Source organism: Schistocerca nitens, chromosome 10, assembly GCF_023898315.1.
Source record: "Schistocerca nitens isolate TAMUIC-IGC-003100 chromosome 10, iqSchNite1.1, whole genome shotgun sequence".
NCBI lineage: Eukaryota > Metazoa > Arthropoda > Insecta > Orthoptera > Acrididae > Schistocerca > Schistocerca nitens.
Window position 1 is genome coordinate 55,895,694 of NC_064623.1, and position 17,964 is coordinate 55,913,657.

Genomic DNA, 17,964 nt, shown 5'->3' on the forward strand with positions numbered 1-17,964 from the left:
CGTTCGGTAAGTCACATCATCTTTGTTTTTAGATATATTTTTCCCACGTGGAATGTTTCCCTCTATTATATTGATATCATCTTATAATCTGGTACATGTGGTATATACCACATGTTCAGTTCAAACTTGGTAAGCATATTACATTCCAATTAAAATAACTCTGTGACTGACAGACATTTGTGGTGGGAAACTGAGTCACTGACCCATGACACATTGCATGACTGACAGATGGTGTATTGTGACAACTATGTTAAATTTTTCTACTTTTACGTGTGCCTAGAGGCCATACTAGAATTTTGCATCCAGGTAGGCTCTGGCCAGCCATTAATTTTAAGTTCACATTAAAAAAAAAGCTTTGAATACATCTACAAAAGATTACTGGAATATTAACTGACCTCTGGAGAAGTACTGGGGGTCCGCCTGACTGCCCGCATAGGTGTGGCAGCTCGGACGAATGGCTGGCCGCGAGCCCTCTTGATGACTGCTGATAGCCCTGTCCTCTTGATTACGCCCGATGGACCTGCTCTCACAAGCCGCTGCCTGCTGAGCCCACCCATCGCGGCGGCCGACACTGAAGACATCCGCTTCCTCTTGGCCGCACTCTCCCCGATCTCTAGGCCACCTGTCTTGCCGGCCTTCTTCTTTCGTGTTAAGCGCGAACCGAGTGGCACGGCAGTACCGCCGAGAGGAACTCCCAGACCCTCTGAGACTTCCAGCCGCCGGATGGCCAGCTTCTTTGTCGGTTCCACGTGGCTCCGTGAGAATTTTGGCCGTGGGGTGTCCGGTCGGGGCATGCCTGGCCGTACGCGCCCCTCAGGCGGGAAGCTCGGCTCGCCTGGCTCCCCTTCCGTGTCTGTATCCTGGACGCTCTCCGTCTTCCCACTTCCCGAGATGGCTTTCGTACTGGGGCTGCGTGATTTCACGGGTGAAATCGGTTTCATAGTGCTTGCGAACACGGGAGTGTTTTCCTTCTGTTTGCAGTTCACTGTAGGACTTGCAGTCTTCACATTAGTTGCTGATGACACACTTTTGAGAGGCTGTGGTTTCACTTCCTTTACTGCCACCGGTGTCTTTGGAACATCTTTACCTTCTGTTTTAGCACTTGTTTCCTTTATTGCCATCGGTGACTTTGAAACATTTCTACTTTCTGTTTTAACATTTGCTTCCTTTACTGCCACCACTTTCTTTGGAACACATTTACTCTCCATTTTAGCACTCGCTTCCTTCACTACCATTGGTGTCTTTGGAACATCTTTACCTTCTGCTTTAACACTTGCTTCTTTTACTGCTACCGTTGTCTTTGAAACACTTTTACCTTCTGCTTTAGCACTTGCTTCCTTTACTGTCACCGGAGTCTTTGAAACACTTCTACCTTCTGATTTAGCACTTTCTTCCTTTGCTATCACTGGTGTCCTTGAAACATTTTTACCTTCTGTTTTAGGAGTCACTTCTTTTACTGTAGTTGGTGTCTTTGGAACATCTTTACTTTCTGTTTTAGAGCTCACTTCCTTTACTGCCACTGGTGTCTTTGAAACATTTTTACCTTCCGTTTTAGCACCTGACTTCTGGTCCACCAAATTTGAAGTTTTCTGCCCCTGCAAAAAGAAAAAAAAAATGTTGGTGCCTAATGCATTTCTGTTAACTTCTTGCAATGTGCATCCACAGCCTCTACAAATTCTTTACATGATGTCATGTTTCCACCTTCTGCTGTAATTATTTTTATTTTGCTACTGCAATTTCAGCTTATGCATCATAGTCAAGCATCTACAAATACACAGTATAGTGTACTAAAAATACAGAATGAAAGTATGTTCATCAAATTTTCAGTACGTTACATTCACGTACTTACAACACTCAGCGCATATTATGGTACAGAAACTTAGCTTATTTTCATCTGCTTATGACATATGACACTATATTCGGGAGTAGCTCCTTGAAGTCACAAAGGATATTTTTGACTCAAAAATAGACAGTTCAAGCAATATGCAGAGCAGGAGTCTGGGAATTCCGAAATTGGCCTCTCAATGTATATTTTCTTTGGTGTAATTTGTTGAGCTTATCACAGGAATTGGCAGCTTTGTCTCAGTTAATACTAGGCAGAGTCCAATCTGCATTTGGATCACACCTCCTTGACTCTTGTGCAAAAAGATCTATGACATTCCTCTGCATCCATTTTCAATAAGCTACCACAAAAATAAAAAATGATCATGTTACTTATGACATTAGTAACAGCACTGACTAGTACCATCAAGGGTAATGCTGTCTTATAAGGACCTATAGCCATGGCGTAATATGACACAGAATTTTGGAAGAATATGAATGTGACAGAAAATCTCCTGTACACACTGTTGTTCTGCTATTACATCTTTCACAGTACACTGTGTTGTATCTGGGTAGATACTTGAGACTGGCACCTAAGCCGAAACTGCAACTGCATGCTCTCTGCTTCTCCACACAACAGTGAATGGGACATGTGAAATTAACAACACACAAAACCAAACTCTGCAAAGCGAAGACAACACAATGATGGCAATGGCAATGCACACTGAAGTGTATACTGTGCTTAAGGATGTTAGTGACATGAACCAAGTGAATACAAGCCCTGTGACTTTTGCTGCTTCTACTATTATGTGGGCACTCAACCTGGCAGGCTTAGATTGGAAGCATTTTGAAATTTAATTGTGTAAGTTAAAGGAGACACGATACTGCATGAAGAGTTTGACAGAGCACTGAAAGACCTAAGTCGAAACAAGGCCCCCATGACTAGACAACATTCCATTAGAACTACTGACAGCCTTGGGAGAGCCAGTCCTGACAAAACTCTACCATCTGGTGAGCAAGATGTATGAGACAGGCGAAATACCCTCAGACTTCAAGAAGAATATAATAATTCCAATCCCAAAGGAAGCAGGTGTTGACAGACGTGAAAATCACCGAACTATCAGTTTAATAAGCCACGGCTGCAAAATACTAACGCGAATTCATTACAGACGAATGGAAAAACTGGTAGAAGCCGACCTCGGGGGAGATCAGTTTGGATTCCTTAGAAATGTTGGAACACTTGAAGCAATACTTACCCTACAACTTATCTTAGAAAATAGATTAAGGAAAGGCAAACCTACGTTTCTAGCATTTGTAGACTTGGAGGAAGCCTTTGACAATGTTGACTGGAATATTCCCTTTCAAATTCTGAATTTGGCAGGGATAAAACACAGAGAGCGAAAGGCTATTTACAATTCGTACAGAAACCAGATGGCAGTTATAAGAGTCGAGAGGCATGAAAGGGAATCAGTGGTTGGGAAGGGAGTGAGATAGGGTTGTAGCCTATCCCCGATGTTATTCAATCTGCATATTGAGCAAGCAGTAAAGGAAACAAAAGAAAAATTCGGAGTAGGAATTAAAATCCATGGAGAAGAAATAAAAACTGAGGTTCGCCAATGACATTGTAATTTTGTCAGACAGCAAAGGACCTGGAAGGGCAGCTCAGCTGAATTGAATGGACAGTGTCTTGAAAGGAGTTACAAAGCACTATGTTACAAAAAGTGCAATTAGTTTTGGTCTATGAAGACCATCTTCAAGACATGCTAAAAAACACTTTTTCCATCACATCCTGCCAACATATTTATTTATTTTATTTTATGCATCTAGTTTTATAGGACCAAACTGAGCAAATCTCCAAACTCATGGAATGAGTTACATGAGATTAACATCTGACAAGTAATAACTGAGCAAATAAAATATGTAACACGAATCCTATGCAGACAAGCTGAGAGTATATAACAGCAGAATAAACAATATAACCCAGGAATTCACTTAATTTTTTCCCAGGAACCCCTAACAGAATAAAAGGAGAGTGCCATAAGGAAATTTTTCAGTTTGAGGATTACTGCTAAGATTTTTTTAAAAAATTATTGCAGTAGCTAACTGAAAATGGATGCAGGAGAATACTGCACACCTTTCTGCACAACAGTCAAGGAGGTTTGATCCAAATGCAGATTAGATTTCTCCCTAATATTACATGAGTGAAAGCTGTTAATTCTTTGAATAAGCTCATATTGTTCATACCGCATTAAAGAAAATCTATATTGAGAGGTTGATGTCAGAAGTCTCAGACTGCTGAATACAAGTCAACAAGAGGTTCATGAACTTCCACCACAAGTTGCATTTATGCCAGGTATCACATATGTAAGAAGGTACAGTCAGAAAATAATAACCCAGGAAAGATTTTTTTGTTTCACATAAAATTTTAAGTACCACATACAACAAATTTGAGCATTTGCATAGGTGCAACACACCTGTTCAGATTTGTTGTATGTGGTACTTACAACAGTACACAAAACAATGAATATTTTCTGGCTTATTATTTTCTGACTGCCCTATACTTAGATACATTGGATGGATGTGGTAGAAAAAGTGTTTTTACTCATGTCAGAGATGGTCATCACAGACTGAAAATAATTTCCTGTTGTACAAGATTATGGTTCGCAACTGGAATAAGATGTAAACACTTTCCTAGATATCTGTAATATTGGCTGTGATTATGTCACAACTCATCAAATTGACAGTGTACTACTTACCTCACTTACAGTCTTTTTGGCAACTGTGCCACGGGACACAGGAGAAATGTTTTTATTGGGAGAGTCCTCCTTCACTTTGACATTGTCGGTACACAGGTTGGAATTTGTGTCCACCGGCTTGTTGCAGCTGCAGCCGCCGGCCTTTGCTTGCAGCTGCGTGGCAGCGGCCTCGGCCGCTTTGCGCTCGGCCCGCATCTCACTGAACTTCTGCAGGATGGCGGTGGCCTTGCTGCGCTTGATCAGTGCCGTGATCTTGCTCGAGATGGCGCGCCCCAGCACAGGGTCTGGCCCGTCCACCTCCACCCCGTCAGTACCCTCGGTGCCGCCCGGGCTGCTGGCGGAGCCGCCTCCCACACTGTCGCTGTTGCGCCGCAGAAACTGGGATGGGGAATCGAACGATATCAGGGGTTGCGTCTTGGGCAGTTCAGTCAAGAGGAGGCGCGGCCGACTCTGCTGCGGCGGCTCCGAGTTTGGAGCACTTTTCACCACTGGTGTTCCCGGCGGAGTCTGCGATGGTGTGGTATTTGCAGAAGTCGGTACGCTGGCACTTGATGTAGGACCGACCTAGAACAGTAGAAGTACAGTTTGCTTTTACTTCGATAATAACATAAGAAAAAATAAAACTAAAAGTCCTCTGGAAGAAAGGAAAACTTTGAGTGGCATTGTAATTCTGTCAGAGACAGTAAAAGACTTGGGAGAGAGAAGCTGAGGGAATTACATTTGGATATGACACACTAAAACTAGTGGACCTGTTTTGGTATCTGGGCAGCATAATAACTGATAATGGCTGAAGCAGATGGGGTTTGAAACATAGACTAATAATAGCAAGGAAACTTTTCCTTCAAAAGAATAATAAGTTAACATCAATTACAGGTTTAAGTATCAGGAAGACTTCTCTGATACTTATATGAATGTTAATGTGGACGTTTAACAACAGACACAAGATGAGAGTTGAAGCTTCTAAATTGTGGCACTACAGATGGTTGACAAACCGAGTAATTAGTGGTAAGAAGTAAAGCTGTCAACAACCCAAACCTTGATACCATATTGAACACATGTTCAATACGGTATGTTTATGACACACACACACACACACACACACACACACACAGAGAGAGAGAGAGAGAGAGAGAGAGAGAGAGAGAGAGAGATAGAGAGAGATTGATTCTAATGCCAACATATAATTACAATATCAACGTTTCCATTTGAATAGTAATGGCAAAATGGGTGTTCAATTTAATAAATAGGATGGGAAAAGTAGTAATTAAAATGTGATGTGTGTTCTCATCCACTGCCTAAGTGTACTTTGAGCACTCATTCAACGATGTAAAAGTGAGCACATGGTATGTTCTATTCGTGATGTGGCAGAGACAACACTCGACTGAATGAATGAACTTTTTGAGAGGTTCATTGAGACTAAAAATTGAGGCAATTAATCACTTTTTTCCTGTAATAGTCAAAGCCTAAAGGTTTCCAGGAAAAGAAAAGGAGTAGGAGATTAATGTTTAACATCCCGTCAACAATGAGGTTATTAGAGAGAGAGCAGAAGCTCAGATTCGGGAAGGATGGGGAAGGAAATCGGCCATATCCTTTCAGAGGAACCATGCAGCCATTTGCCTGAAGCGATCAAGGGAAATCACATAAAACCTAAATCAAAATGGCTGGATGCAGGTTTGAACCACCATCATCCTCCTAAATGCGAGTCCAATGTGCTAACCACTGAACCACTTCACTTAGTGTAAAAGAAATGGATGGACTGCCAATTGGTTCTCTGTGGTGTCAAGAAGGGAAGAAAATGTCAAAGGGAAGGAACTGCAATGGGATAGGAGAGAGGTGTCACATTGAAGCAGTCTGAAATCCCCTACCCACAAAATAAGTCCGTCGCAGTCAACTAACAATCTCTTTCACTGTGGAATACTGGCTGAAGATTCACGTAAAAAAAAAAAAGAGAGAGAGAGAGACAAGACCACAGTAACAAGTTATAATTGAGTGCACACAAATCACTCTCTCAAAGAAAGTGTAAAACCTGATCTGCTACTATTTGGATGTCATCTACCCATGGAGAGAGAGAGAGAGAGAGAGAGAGATGTCAAGCCAGAAAGCAGCAAGTTGGAAAGTTGGAGCACTCTTACGAGGACACAGGCAGCCAATAATGTGGTGGATCCTCTCACCTCAAGATGAGGCCATGAATTTACCATTTATCGTCGAAAAATAGTCGGCAAAGGACATGCACAACTCGCATGCACTAGTGCGTGATGAAGGATTCCTCAAAAGCTGACGTTTTCCAAAATGACTATTTTTAAATGTGCCTTTCCGTCACTACAACCTCTATGTAACGAGCAGCAGTCTAACATAAATTATATTTTTAGGTATTCAGATTACTGGTGGCAAATGTAAAATCAAATGAAACTATTAAACAGAGGAAACATGACAGAGGAACTGATAAAATACCTGCACAAATTGATAGAGATCATGCAAAAGCAACTCGCTCCCTTTCTAGCGGCTGTGCTAGATCAACAAAAAGTGTCAAGCATTTTGAGAAAGGAACTAATCACTACAATTTTCAAGGAAAGCACTCAGACAATGCACATAACTAAAGACCTATAGAATTACAGCAATATGGTGTAGAATTATGGAAGACAGTTTATTCTCACAGAGAACAGCCTTTTAAGAGCATTAAAATCTTCTCTGTTGGAATAAACATCGGTTTTACAGATGCTGTCACCTGGATCAATATCATTTCCCTCGGCCTCAGGAGCGAGTTCAGTAGTCTTCTATGTTACCTAGTGAACAAAGCAAAAGCTTATGGAACCTAAGATCAGCTTTGCCACTGGACTGAATACTCCCTAAACAGCAGATCATTGCATGTCACTTTTAGTAGGGAGAAATTGTCAGAAGTGAAAGTAACTGTGGATGTGCCTTAAGGGAGTGCTATGGGCACATTCCGATCCATTAAATGTTTAAATGAGCTGGCAGATAATGCCAAAAGATTCATGAAGCTGTTCACAGTTGATGCTGCTGTGTATAGTGAAACTGAAGCACCAGAAAAATGGAAAAATGTTCTAGTATGTGTGAAGACCTGCTGAGGATTGACAATTGATGCAGGGACTCTTAAGTACTGCAATGTGCAATGATCACACAAAATTAGTAGTAGAACAGTCAGATTACTGACAAATCATTGGGAGAATCCTAAGGAAAGTTAACTCATCCACAATAGTGGGAGCAAACAAAACCTTTATTTGGTAAATTCTACGAGTGTTGGATTTGAGTGTGGGATCCTTCTGAGGTAGGATTAATTGAGGAAGCACGGAAGATCTAAGTAAATGGTGAGTGTTTCATCAAGGAGATAGTTAAAATGAGAGCTGCACACAACAGAGATGTTAATGTTAAAATCCTGACAGTCTGCTCCAAGAAAGGAGTCTATGAATGTATTACATCCTCTCATACAAACCTCCTGAACAGACTGAAGCTGTGAAATCAGAGAAATTCAAGATTATATAGAGGATTATCAATGGTCATTCTTCCGACACACCAAAGTGAACTGAATAGTCAAGTGATGAAATTATAGCATTACATGAGGTACCCTCTGTCACACACCTTGAGGTTCTTCGAGGACTACAAACCTACATTGCCCAATTATATAGAGCAGAGCCCACCACCCAGTACTTACAGAAATACAGGATGCATTCACAAAGAAATGAGCCAGAAGCTGTAAAATGAAAACCGCTGAAAGGATTGTGATGTCACTGCCTACGAAAGAAAGTGCAGTCCCTGTAAAAGTGTTGATATCTCGAAGTTGCTGGTAGAGGGATACGGTCATACACCCACATAGTGACAGAGCGAGCATGTGAACTTGTCAACTGTCCACTGAATTCAAGCTATGTTGGAAACAGTGAAATGGAGGCTTCAGCACAAGTACAATGGGATTTAGTGCATTTGCTGACAGTGGAATGTGTGCAGAAAATGAAAATTTGTTAAAGAATGGCACAAATGTACAGAGAATACTGCAAGTCCACCGCACGTGTCAAGGTGTGGTGCAAGTGATTCATCAAAGGACGGTTGTCGTTTGCTGATGATGCACAATATGGAATGCCACACTGCATTACCGGTGTCATTATCCAGCAGGTGAATGCCCTCATTATTAAGGACTGGTGAATTCCGGTAGCAGAGCCTATTTATGCAGAGGCTGAACTGAGTGTCAGAAGTGTTAACACCAGAAAGTGTGCAAAGCATGTTCCCAATGGCTGCCTCAGTCTTCAGCTAGCACAGGAATGAGACTCTCATCAACAAAATGCCCCTGCCTCTGTAGCACTGTAACGGAAAGGAATGAGTTCTTATCACGAGTGGTCGCTGGAGATGACACACGGTGTCATCACTTCGAACCCGAGTCACGACACCTTAGTCTCCAATGGAAGCGTGCGAGGTCACCACCACCCAAAAATATGGAAGCATGTAAGATCACTGCCACCCAAAAATCTAAGGGAATCTACATAACTGTGGGAAAGGTTAGGCTCACCTCGTGCTCTAATAAAAATACCACCTTCTTATTGAATCAATGGTGAATGTGCAGTGATACAGATCTTGACCATCCTTCATATAGCAATCAACTCTAAATGACCAGAGCACCTGGTCATTTTGCTCCATGACAATGCAAGGCCCCAGACAGAAAATGCAGTAACGAAGCTCTTGCAGACATTCAAACGGGAGGTCATCTGTCACCCTCCACACATTCCAGACCTGTCTGCCTGCAATTATGCTACTTCAGTGAGCTAAAGAAGGCTCCAAGAGGCAAAACAATTCACACTGGATGAGGATATCAAGCAGTACATTCAGAACTGGTTCACAATGCAGCCCCAGGAATTTTACAAGACAGCCATCCACAACCTCGTGTCACAGTGGGTCAAGTGTCTCACCTGAGCTGGGCCATACTTTTGATAAAGGTGCAAGTTTCTGTTTACTGGTCTCCAGTTCTTTTTTCTTAATGGCCCTCAGATAACGGAACGGTATAGAGTACACGCTGGATAGATTTGATTTGTGAGTAATCAACAGCAGTCTATTTATTAAGAACTCGCCAGCCATCATACCCACCAGAACTGGGAAACGCTGACAGACTGTGCATTTAATAGAATATATGCAAGGACTCTGGAAAACAAAGGAACATCAAAGGGCACAGTAGGTGCCGCAGGTTGAACTCTGCTGTAAACAGCGGTGTGAGACCATCAGTAGTTCATAGTCTGGTCAGAGTCGAGGCAGTGAGTACACACAACAGCACAACTTACAGCACCAAATGATGACTATTCAATTTGGTCTTCAAAATGCCGCCCACAAAATGGAAACAACAACTCTGCTGCATACCAGGGAGCACACCATTAACAGCACAAACTGTTCCCAATTTTTGGAGACAAAAATAAGGAAAGGAGTGAAGCAGGTTTGCTTACTATCAACACTGACTGATATTTGCTCTGTATGTAAAGGAAGCAATGAGGGACGGAAAGAGTTATACCACTGTGTGAGTGTTGGAACTTGCAGACAGAAAACCAGCATGCTACGTTTCGCAAGTGACAAGTCAGCAGTCATAGAAAGTGAACAAGAATCACACCATATGTCTACTGAACTGGACCACATGTTAGCTGATGGCTGTAATATGCATACAAACAGAAAGAAAACTACAGTAATGTGGTGTGAAACAGGCGGACATGGCAGATGGCGAGATGTTAAACTACATCTGCATCAGGGTAACAAAGTGACTGACAGCTAGTTGTCTACAGAACAACTTCCACAGTAATAGTCAATCAGAGCGTGTCTCTGGTCATACCTTTTGTCCTGTGCACAGTTGTCCTGCTGGTTGCCATCCAGATGCGGATGACAATTGCGACGTGTAACGTAACAGTTGTAATTTGTTATTATACTGCTCTGCAAAACTTATGGATGAGAAAAATAATGTAAGATAATACAGCAACTAATTGGTGGAAACAAATGAAAGTGTGGGAGCATGTTGCCAGAGGTCTCCCAAACATGCACATAAAGCTGGAGGTCATATGGCTTGAGGTCAGGTGACACAGCACCAAATGAGGCTGACTCCAAGACACAAGGCATCTGAAGGAATGGGAAAAGAAAGTTTGTGTCCTTCAGTGAACAGTTATGCTGCCATATGGTGGTGTTATTCATTACAACATTGCCTGGAGACAATATTTGTATGGTTTCACATGGAGACGAATCGTGGGGAAATGGGAAGAACGATGAATTGTGACAAGTGAAGCCCAGAAGTTTGTTATTGCTTACAGCACTGTTTCATGTGTACGTGGAGCATTCTGAGCTGTGGGCACTTCTGCTTGAAGGAGAGATGGTAATCAATCACTGTCAACTACAGTAGCAGGTAACCACTAAACTGTGAAACATAAAAGAAGTGAACCATATCAAACAGAATGTACAGGGTTATTCTAAACAAGCTTTATACCAATGAAAGGAAGTAGCTTCAAAGTTTTTGATGGGCAGGTGGTAATGGCTTCAGACACGGCCAGTAGTGTTTGCGCACCAGTAGGGCCATCATTCCGTTTCACTGTCAGTTGTGTGTGAGATGGTGACTGGACCACAAGGTTTTCTGCAAGGTTTGTGAAAGCAAGTCGCAAATTGCAGTGCAGCAGACATTTTGTACCAAGTTCTGTATTCAACCACCAACTTGCAAAAGCACTAACCATTGGCTTAAGCAATTTAAACAGACTGGGAGTGCATGCAAAGGATAAAGCACAGGCTGACCGCCTGTGTCAGAGGACGATGTCAGACAGATTCAAGAAAGTTGTTTGTGCAGTTCCAGCAAGTCTACAACAGAGCCAGTTTGCACAGGCTCCCAAAACTATGACAAAGAGAAGCATCTTGGATTTTGTGGTTATGTGTGGGCAAAAATGGAGGATGACGCATTTTTACAGTGTGTAATTTTTAGCGATGAAGCGACGTTCCACCTTTGTGGAAAAGTCAACAGACACAATATTCGCATATGGGGTTTGGACAATCCACATTCACCATTGCAACACAAAAGAGACTCACCGAAAATCAACGTGTTCTGTGCCATATTCCATACCAAGTTTTATGGGCCATTTTTCTTTGCGGAATGAACTGTAATGGGAATCATGTGTCTGGAAATGTTGGAACAATATTCCCTCAAGTTATGGAAGATTGCCAGGAGTTCATTTTCCAACAAGATGAAGCTCCACCATCTTGTCACCGTGATGGACGAGGCTTCTTGAATGACTGGAAATGTTGGAACAATATTCCCTCAAGTTATGGAAGATTGCCAGGAGTTAATTTTCCAACAAGATGGAGCTCCACCATCTTGGCACCGTGATGGACGAGGCTTCTTGAATGACTCCCTTCCTCAGTGCTGGATTGGTCGCAGGGGACTTGAGAACCTGGCTTTGCACTTCTGGCCACCGAGATCTCCTGACCTCACACTCTGCGACTATTTCTTATGGGGCTATGTGAAGGAAGCTGTTTATGTCCCACCTCTACTAACCACTCCTAATGATTCATGGACCAAATCACTGCTGCTGTGCACTTGGTAACAGCAGATATGCTTTTGCTTGTGTGGGGCGAGTTTGGCTACTGCGTCAATGTTTACCGAGCAGCCAATGGTGGCCACACTGTACATTCATAACACTTATCACATTTCTAATTATTAAATAATGATTAAAAATTAATTACAAATTATTAAATTGACATCAAACATTATTAAAAAAAAACTTTTAAACTACTACTTTTCGTTTGTAAAAGCTAGTTCATCTTGGATTTGAACTTGGATAAATGCAAAGTTTTGAAAATGGGTCCATCATTTAGAATATTTGTCTACAATTACAGCCACATTTAACAGCGCTTCAAAGAACACAATCTCACGCTCCACAGTGACTTCATGGCGGTGGTCTCACCAGAATGTTGAGTTCCGCTGACACCCACACATTGGTGTCACGGTTTGCCATGGTGCTAAGATCATAAGGACTAGACTAACGAGGAGAGGGGTTGCATGCTCTTCTCAAATGAGAGCATATTCAGCCTTGAGTAGTGATTCTGGACATACTATCATATAGTGAGAGGTGGGAGAAATAATGCTCCCATGAACATTATCAAACATGATCGTTTTGATGGTCCAGATGTTATGGTGTGGAGAAGTATATTGTTGTAATGGAGTACTGACCCCCCCCAAATCTTTGAACACAGTACATTAACTGGTCGATGTTATTGTACTCCTTCCTCCTGTGTCTCTTTTCAGGGGTGCATTGTGCCCTGACTTCATTTCTTGGATGAGACTGTGCTACCACATCAAACATTACAGGTGGAGGAGCTCTTGGAATGAGAGGATATTCAGTGAATGTACTGGTCTGCTTGTTCTGCCGCCCCCCCCCCCCCCCCCCGAGTTAAAGTCCACTGAGCATGTGTGGGATGCATTGGGGTGACGTATTGCAGGAGCAAGAAAATTCCCCACCGCAAGAACTCGTTACCAACCTTGTGGCCAGCATGGAACCACATCGCAAAGCAAGCACTGCTGTATGTGGTGCTCACACACCCTATTAAGAAACATATCCCAACTTTCGTAATGCCTAGGGGACCATCATAAATCGTGGTGACTTCAGTGTAACTGTCGTCTTTGAATATAGTGTCATTACTGTGCATCTCATGATGTATTTCTTTCGGTTACTTTCCTGTACAAAACTGTAGCAGTTCTTTTATGTATAGTCCAAGTTTCATCGAGATATGTTACTTGACTGTGACTCTTCCTGAAAGTTACTTCTGTCTTTAAGTTCCCGACCTAGTGTACATGCTTTGTCTCTCTGTATGGAAGGTCTCTTTTATGGAATATGAGAAGCTAACTGTGAAACAAGTTAGGAACAATGCTGTGATGCTCGACTTTGGGGAGGCATTCGATACAGTTCTGTGCTGCTGCCTAATGAACAAAATATGAGTGTACAGAGTATCACACCAGCTGTGAGATGGAACTGAAGTGTTTCTAGCAAATATAACACAACATTTTATACCCAACAGAAAGAAATCTTCAGGTTTAAAAGTAACTTCGGACGTACTCCAACAGTGCGTTATAGGACCAATACTGTTCACCATATACTGTGTATTAATAACCTAGTGGATTTCTGAAGTTCCCAAGGATTTTTGAGGATGATGCTGTTGTACACAGAGGAGTAGCAAAGTTCAAAAATTACTGTTAAATGCAGGAAGACCTGCAAATTGTAAGCATACTAATTTAATGTACTGCACATAAACAGGCAAAAAGACCCATTATCGTGAGATTACACAACTGCAAAAAAAAAAAAAAAAAAGTGTGAAATCTTATGGGACTTCACTGCTAAGGTCATCAGTCCCTAAGCTTACACACTACTTAACCTAAATTATCCTGAATCTCCACCAGGACCAGCTGCACAGTCCGTGACTGTAGCACCTTGGAGTGCTCGGATAACCCCACGCGGCCACAAAACAATCACTGAAGCAATTGTGTCCATAAAATATTTAGGAGTATATATACAGAGTGATTTAAAGTAGAACGACCACATAAATCTAATTGCAGGTAAGGCAGATGCCAGACAGATTCATTGTAAAAATCATCAGGAAATGTAGACCACCCATAAAGGAGGTAGCTCACAAAACCCTTGTTCGACTAATATTTGAATACTGTTCACCAGTTTGCGGTTTACACCAGCAAGGACTGATGGAGGAAATGGAGAAGATCCAAAGAGCAGTATAGTGCATTTCGTTACAGACACGTTAATAGGTGCAAAAGCGTAATGGAGATGATCGGACAACTTTTGTGGCAGACACTATAAGAGAGGCATATGCATCACAGATTAGTTCACTATTAAAATTTCAAGGAAGTTTCTGGTTAGACTGTCAACCAATATAGTGCTTTCTCTGACATTTATCTCGTGTAAAGGCAATGAAAGTCAAATTAGGGATATTTGAGCTCACCCGAAGGCTTATCACAGCTCATTCTTCCCACAAACCATTTACAACTGGAACAGGGAAAGGGGACAGTGACAACGTTACACGAAGTACACTCTACTATACACCACAATGTAGCTAGTGGAGTACAGATATAGAAGAAGAGCGTGACTAAACTATTAGGGTTATGTGCACATTAATGGGGAACTTACGAATGTATTCATTATGGATATGCACAGGTGTTGCTACAAGCCATATTGCCCTTGCGTGTAATGGCAAACTGACAACATCCCCCTTCCTGTGCTCAACTGTTAATTCCTCTGTTATTATGATCCAAGTAAACGACAAGAGCTATTGAAAGAAGTCATTTTCTTGTTTAGGCTATTTTTAAAATTGAAATAAACAATGTGTTCTGTGTATAGAGTGAATTACTGTCTACACTTCTAGTAGTCAATAGCACGCTACGGATGGAAAAGATTTTATTCCATTTCACAACATCAACATCATCTCCAAATCTACCAATATAATGTGTTTTCTACTTTTTCCTGAATCTGCTCACTATTACTAGCCACAGTACTAAAGTACTGTCTTCCATGACACTGCTCTTTCTAATATCAGACCAGTCCTCTGCTAATCTACTTTCAGTTTTTCCACCTAATCTTTGATGAAGTACTCATGAGAGTTTTTGATGCTTGTTATGATGGACAGACTACATTGTAGTTTTGGTACCTACCACCTTTATACACAATTATTGAACAGTACATGCAATGGCACCAGTAAAATACAAACAGTGAAAATATGATTTTTATGAAATGAAATTATCGAACAGCATTATTGCCCAGGAGATCCTGCCTGCACTTGTTTGACCGCTTTGACTTCAGCGACTTGGGTGTCTTTGTGATGAAGATGGAATGTAATGATTCTGATAACACAAACACCCAGTCCCAAAATCTCTGACCCAACCAAGAATCAAATCCCGGACTCCGCGATCAGAAAGCAGCAGTGACACTGACTACTAGATTGAGAACTGCACACAAGATTTTTAAGGAAAGTTAAAGAATGCTCAAGGTTACACAGAACACACATGGAGAGGTGAGACCAGAACTTACTATCTGTAATGCTGGGGGCAAAGTGCATGATTACAGAAGAAAATACAAAGAACATATTAACAGAATGAATGAAGATAGATTGCAAAACAGGTAAGGTTCTATAAGCCACAAAAGGAGGAAATATTGAAAGACCTGGGGAAATATGGAAGCAGACATTTAGCCTACACCATTAAGTGGTGGTGAGGAAGAAGAAGAAGAAGAAATGTTACACACAATTTCAGACCTACCGTTATGCGTCGTTTCTTGAGACTGTATTCGAGTGGCCGTTCGCCAAATTCTATAAGTCCTTTCCCATCTCGACGCTTTCCACTACGCAGCCCTTTGGAATCAGATCGCGTCCCATACGGCGATTTATAGGTAACACCATTGGTCACCAGAGAGTCAGCACGAATTCGCGTGATCTTATTGCCACCAATGCCAGATTTCTTAGCAACTACCCTGGGGTTAATCTTCGAAGAACTTGTCAGCAAATTCTTTGAATTCAATGTTCCGACCCCTGGCTCCGAAGCTGCAACAGAGGCGACAGAGTTTTTCCTCCGCCGTACAAATGCCTGAAACAAGTAAAAGCTAATTAAAAGAAGAGCATGTTCTGATTACTGCAACACAAAAATCTATTTCAAAAAACTTTGAGGGAATATAAACAACGGAAGGAAAGAAATACCAACGCACCATATAGTTGATCAAAGGGATGTCAATAATGACAGAAACGAGACTGAGAATGTTACTGATTTTTTGGATAAATCATGCTGCAGAGCTAACAGAATACATATCTGGATCCTTTCCCCCAACGCCAGCTCCACCAAATTGTGTATCGTAATACACTGTTGTATCCCAAAATCCTCCTGGTGTCAACCCTGTTAGTCCTGTCCCAAACCAACCTCTTCGCCACCCCACTTTGTTCATTCTACACTCGCACTATCCTCTCCAGTATCTGCATTTTTCTCCATTCTATCTTCTCCATTCAGACCATCCCTCAACATCATCAAGCAATGCGCACAGCTCCATCTAGCCTTCCCAGAGTGACCTTACTGGTGCCACATTAACATACTGTGCACTTTCTGTTCCTCCCTCCCCATCTCCTATCCTCCCTCCTGCTTCCTGCCCTCCCCCCCCCCCCCCCCCCACTTGCTCGGTCCCCTCGATAAAACCCCTAAACCCAGTTAAGTTGCTGTGTCGGCATAATGTAGCCACGCAAGTGAATACGTATTTTGTTAGCTCAGAAGGATTCATATGAAAACTCAGCCTTATTCTCATTCTGGTTTGTGCACTTATTGATGACTCAATGCCTCAACTACACAGTGAATTGTTACCTTTACTCCTTCCATAACACTTTTTTCTTAATCTTTTTGAAGTCATCAGTCTTAGACTGGTTTGATGCAACCTACCACCTATAATAACCAATAAAAATAAAAGACACTTAACACTCTTAAAGTGAAGAGTACATGCAAATTAATGCAAAAAATGTAAATCAATAACACGGTGACTGCATTAAAAACACATTTAAGCATGTAAGGAATCTTAAAACTATAAAAACTGAGAGTGCAAAGATGTGGGAGCCAGGATTTGAGCCTCAGATTTAATAAATATGAACTAAACCAGTCTTTTTCTAGTCTTGATTTATTTGCAAATTGGCTCTAGAATAAAATTGTGTTTCATTGACCAAAAAACCAAATCTCCTCCAACACCAAATCCCTCGACATTTATACGAACCACCATTTTCTGATTTTCCTCTCCCACAAATTGTCCACAAACTAATCTCCTGTGCAGCACCCTATTCGCACACTCCAGCAAATACCTCTATCACGTCCAAAAAACTCAGTAGCAGCTATCTTCCCTGCCCTGCTTATCACAACCCTGTACCAACCAGGCCTCTAATGCTTTAATATGTAAATTGACAAGGCTAAGGTTTTCTCAAGTCAAGCCCTAAAATGCAGGCAGGAAAGAGATCAAGGTCTGCACTTTGAAATCTGCTTAAGTCCTCGCTTCTATTGGGATCCACAAAGTTTAGGTTCTACAGGAGAGGAATTCAAACTGTCATCCTATACAGAGCAGAGACCTGGACTGACACAAAAGATAGGAAACTCCTGACATTTGAGAATGCTGTTCCAAGACAGATTTTTGGGCAACGATGGAGACCACTAGAGAAAAAAACCACGAATTGCAGGAGTTGTGCAAAATGCTGGCCATTGTGGCTGTGACTAGAGAGATGAGACTGACATGGTACGAGTATATAATGCATCAAAAAGACCAGATAACAGGCAAGTCGTGGAGGGACATCAAGGGCAACAGATGGAGAGGAAGACCACTACTGAGACTGCCTGACAAGCTCAGGGATGAGACGA

The 17,964-nt window shown here is 41.8% G+C and overlaps 1 protein-coding gene across 1 annotated transcript in view; it reads right to left on the bottom strand.

The window, feature by feature from the left end:
* The window catches only part of LOC126209861 (mucin-17), a 154,312-nt gene that overhangs the window by 126,272 nt on the left and 10,076 nt on the right, over positions 1–17,964 (bottom strand). The window contains exons 3-5 of the mRNA XM_049938987.1: positions 15,850–16,173; positions 4,578–5,141; positions 396–1,595 (exon numbers count right to left, since the gene is read on the bottom strand). Coding sequence (XP_049794944.1) covers positions 396–1,595; positions 4,578–5,141; positions 15,850–16,173 — 2,088 coding nt within the window. The remainder of the gene's footprint in view (positions 1–395; positions 1,596–4,577; positions 5,142–15,849; positions 16,174–17,964) is intronic.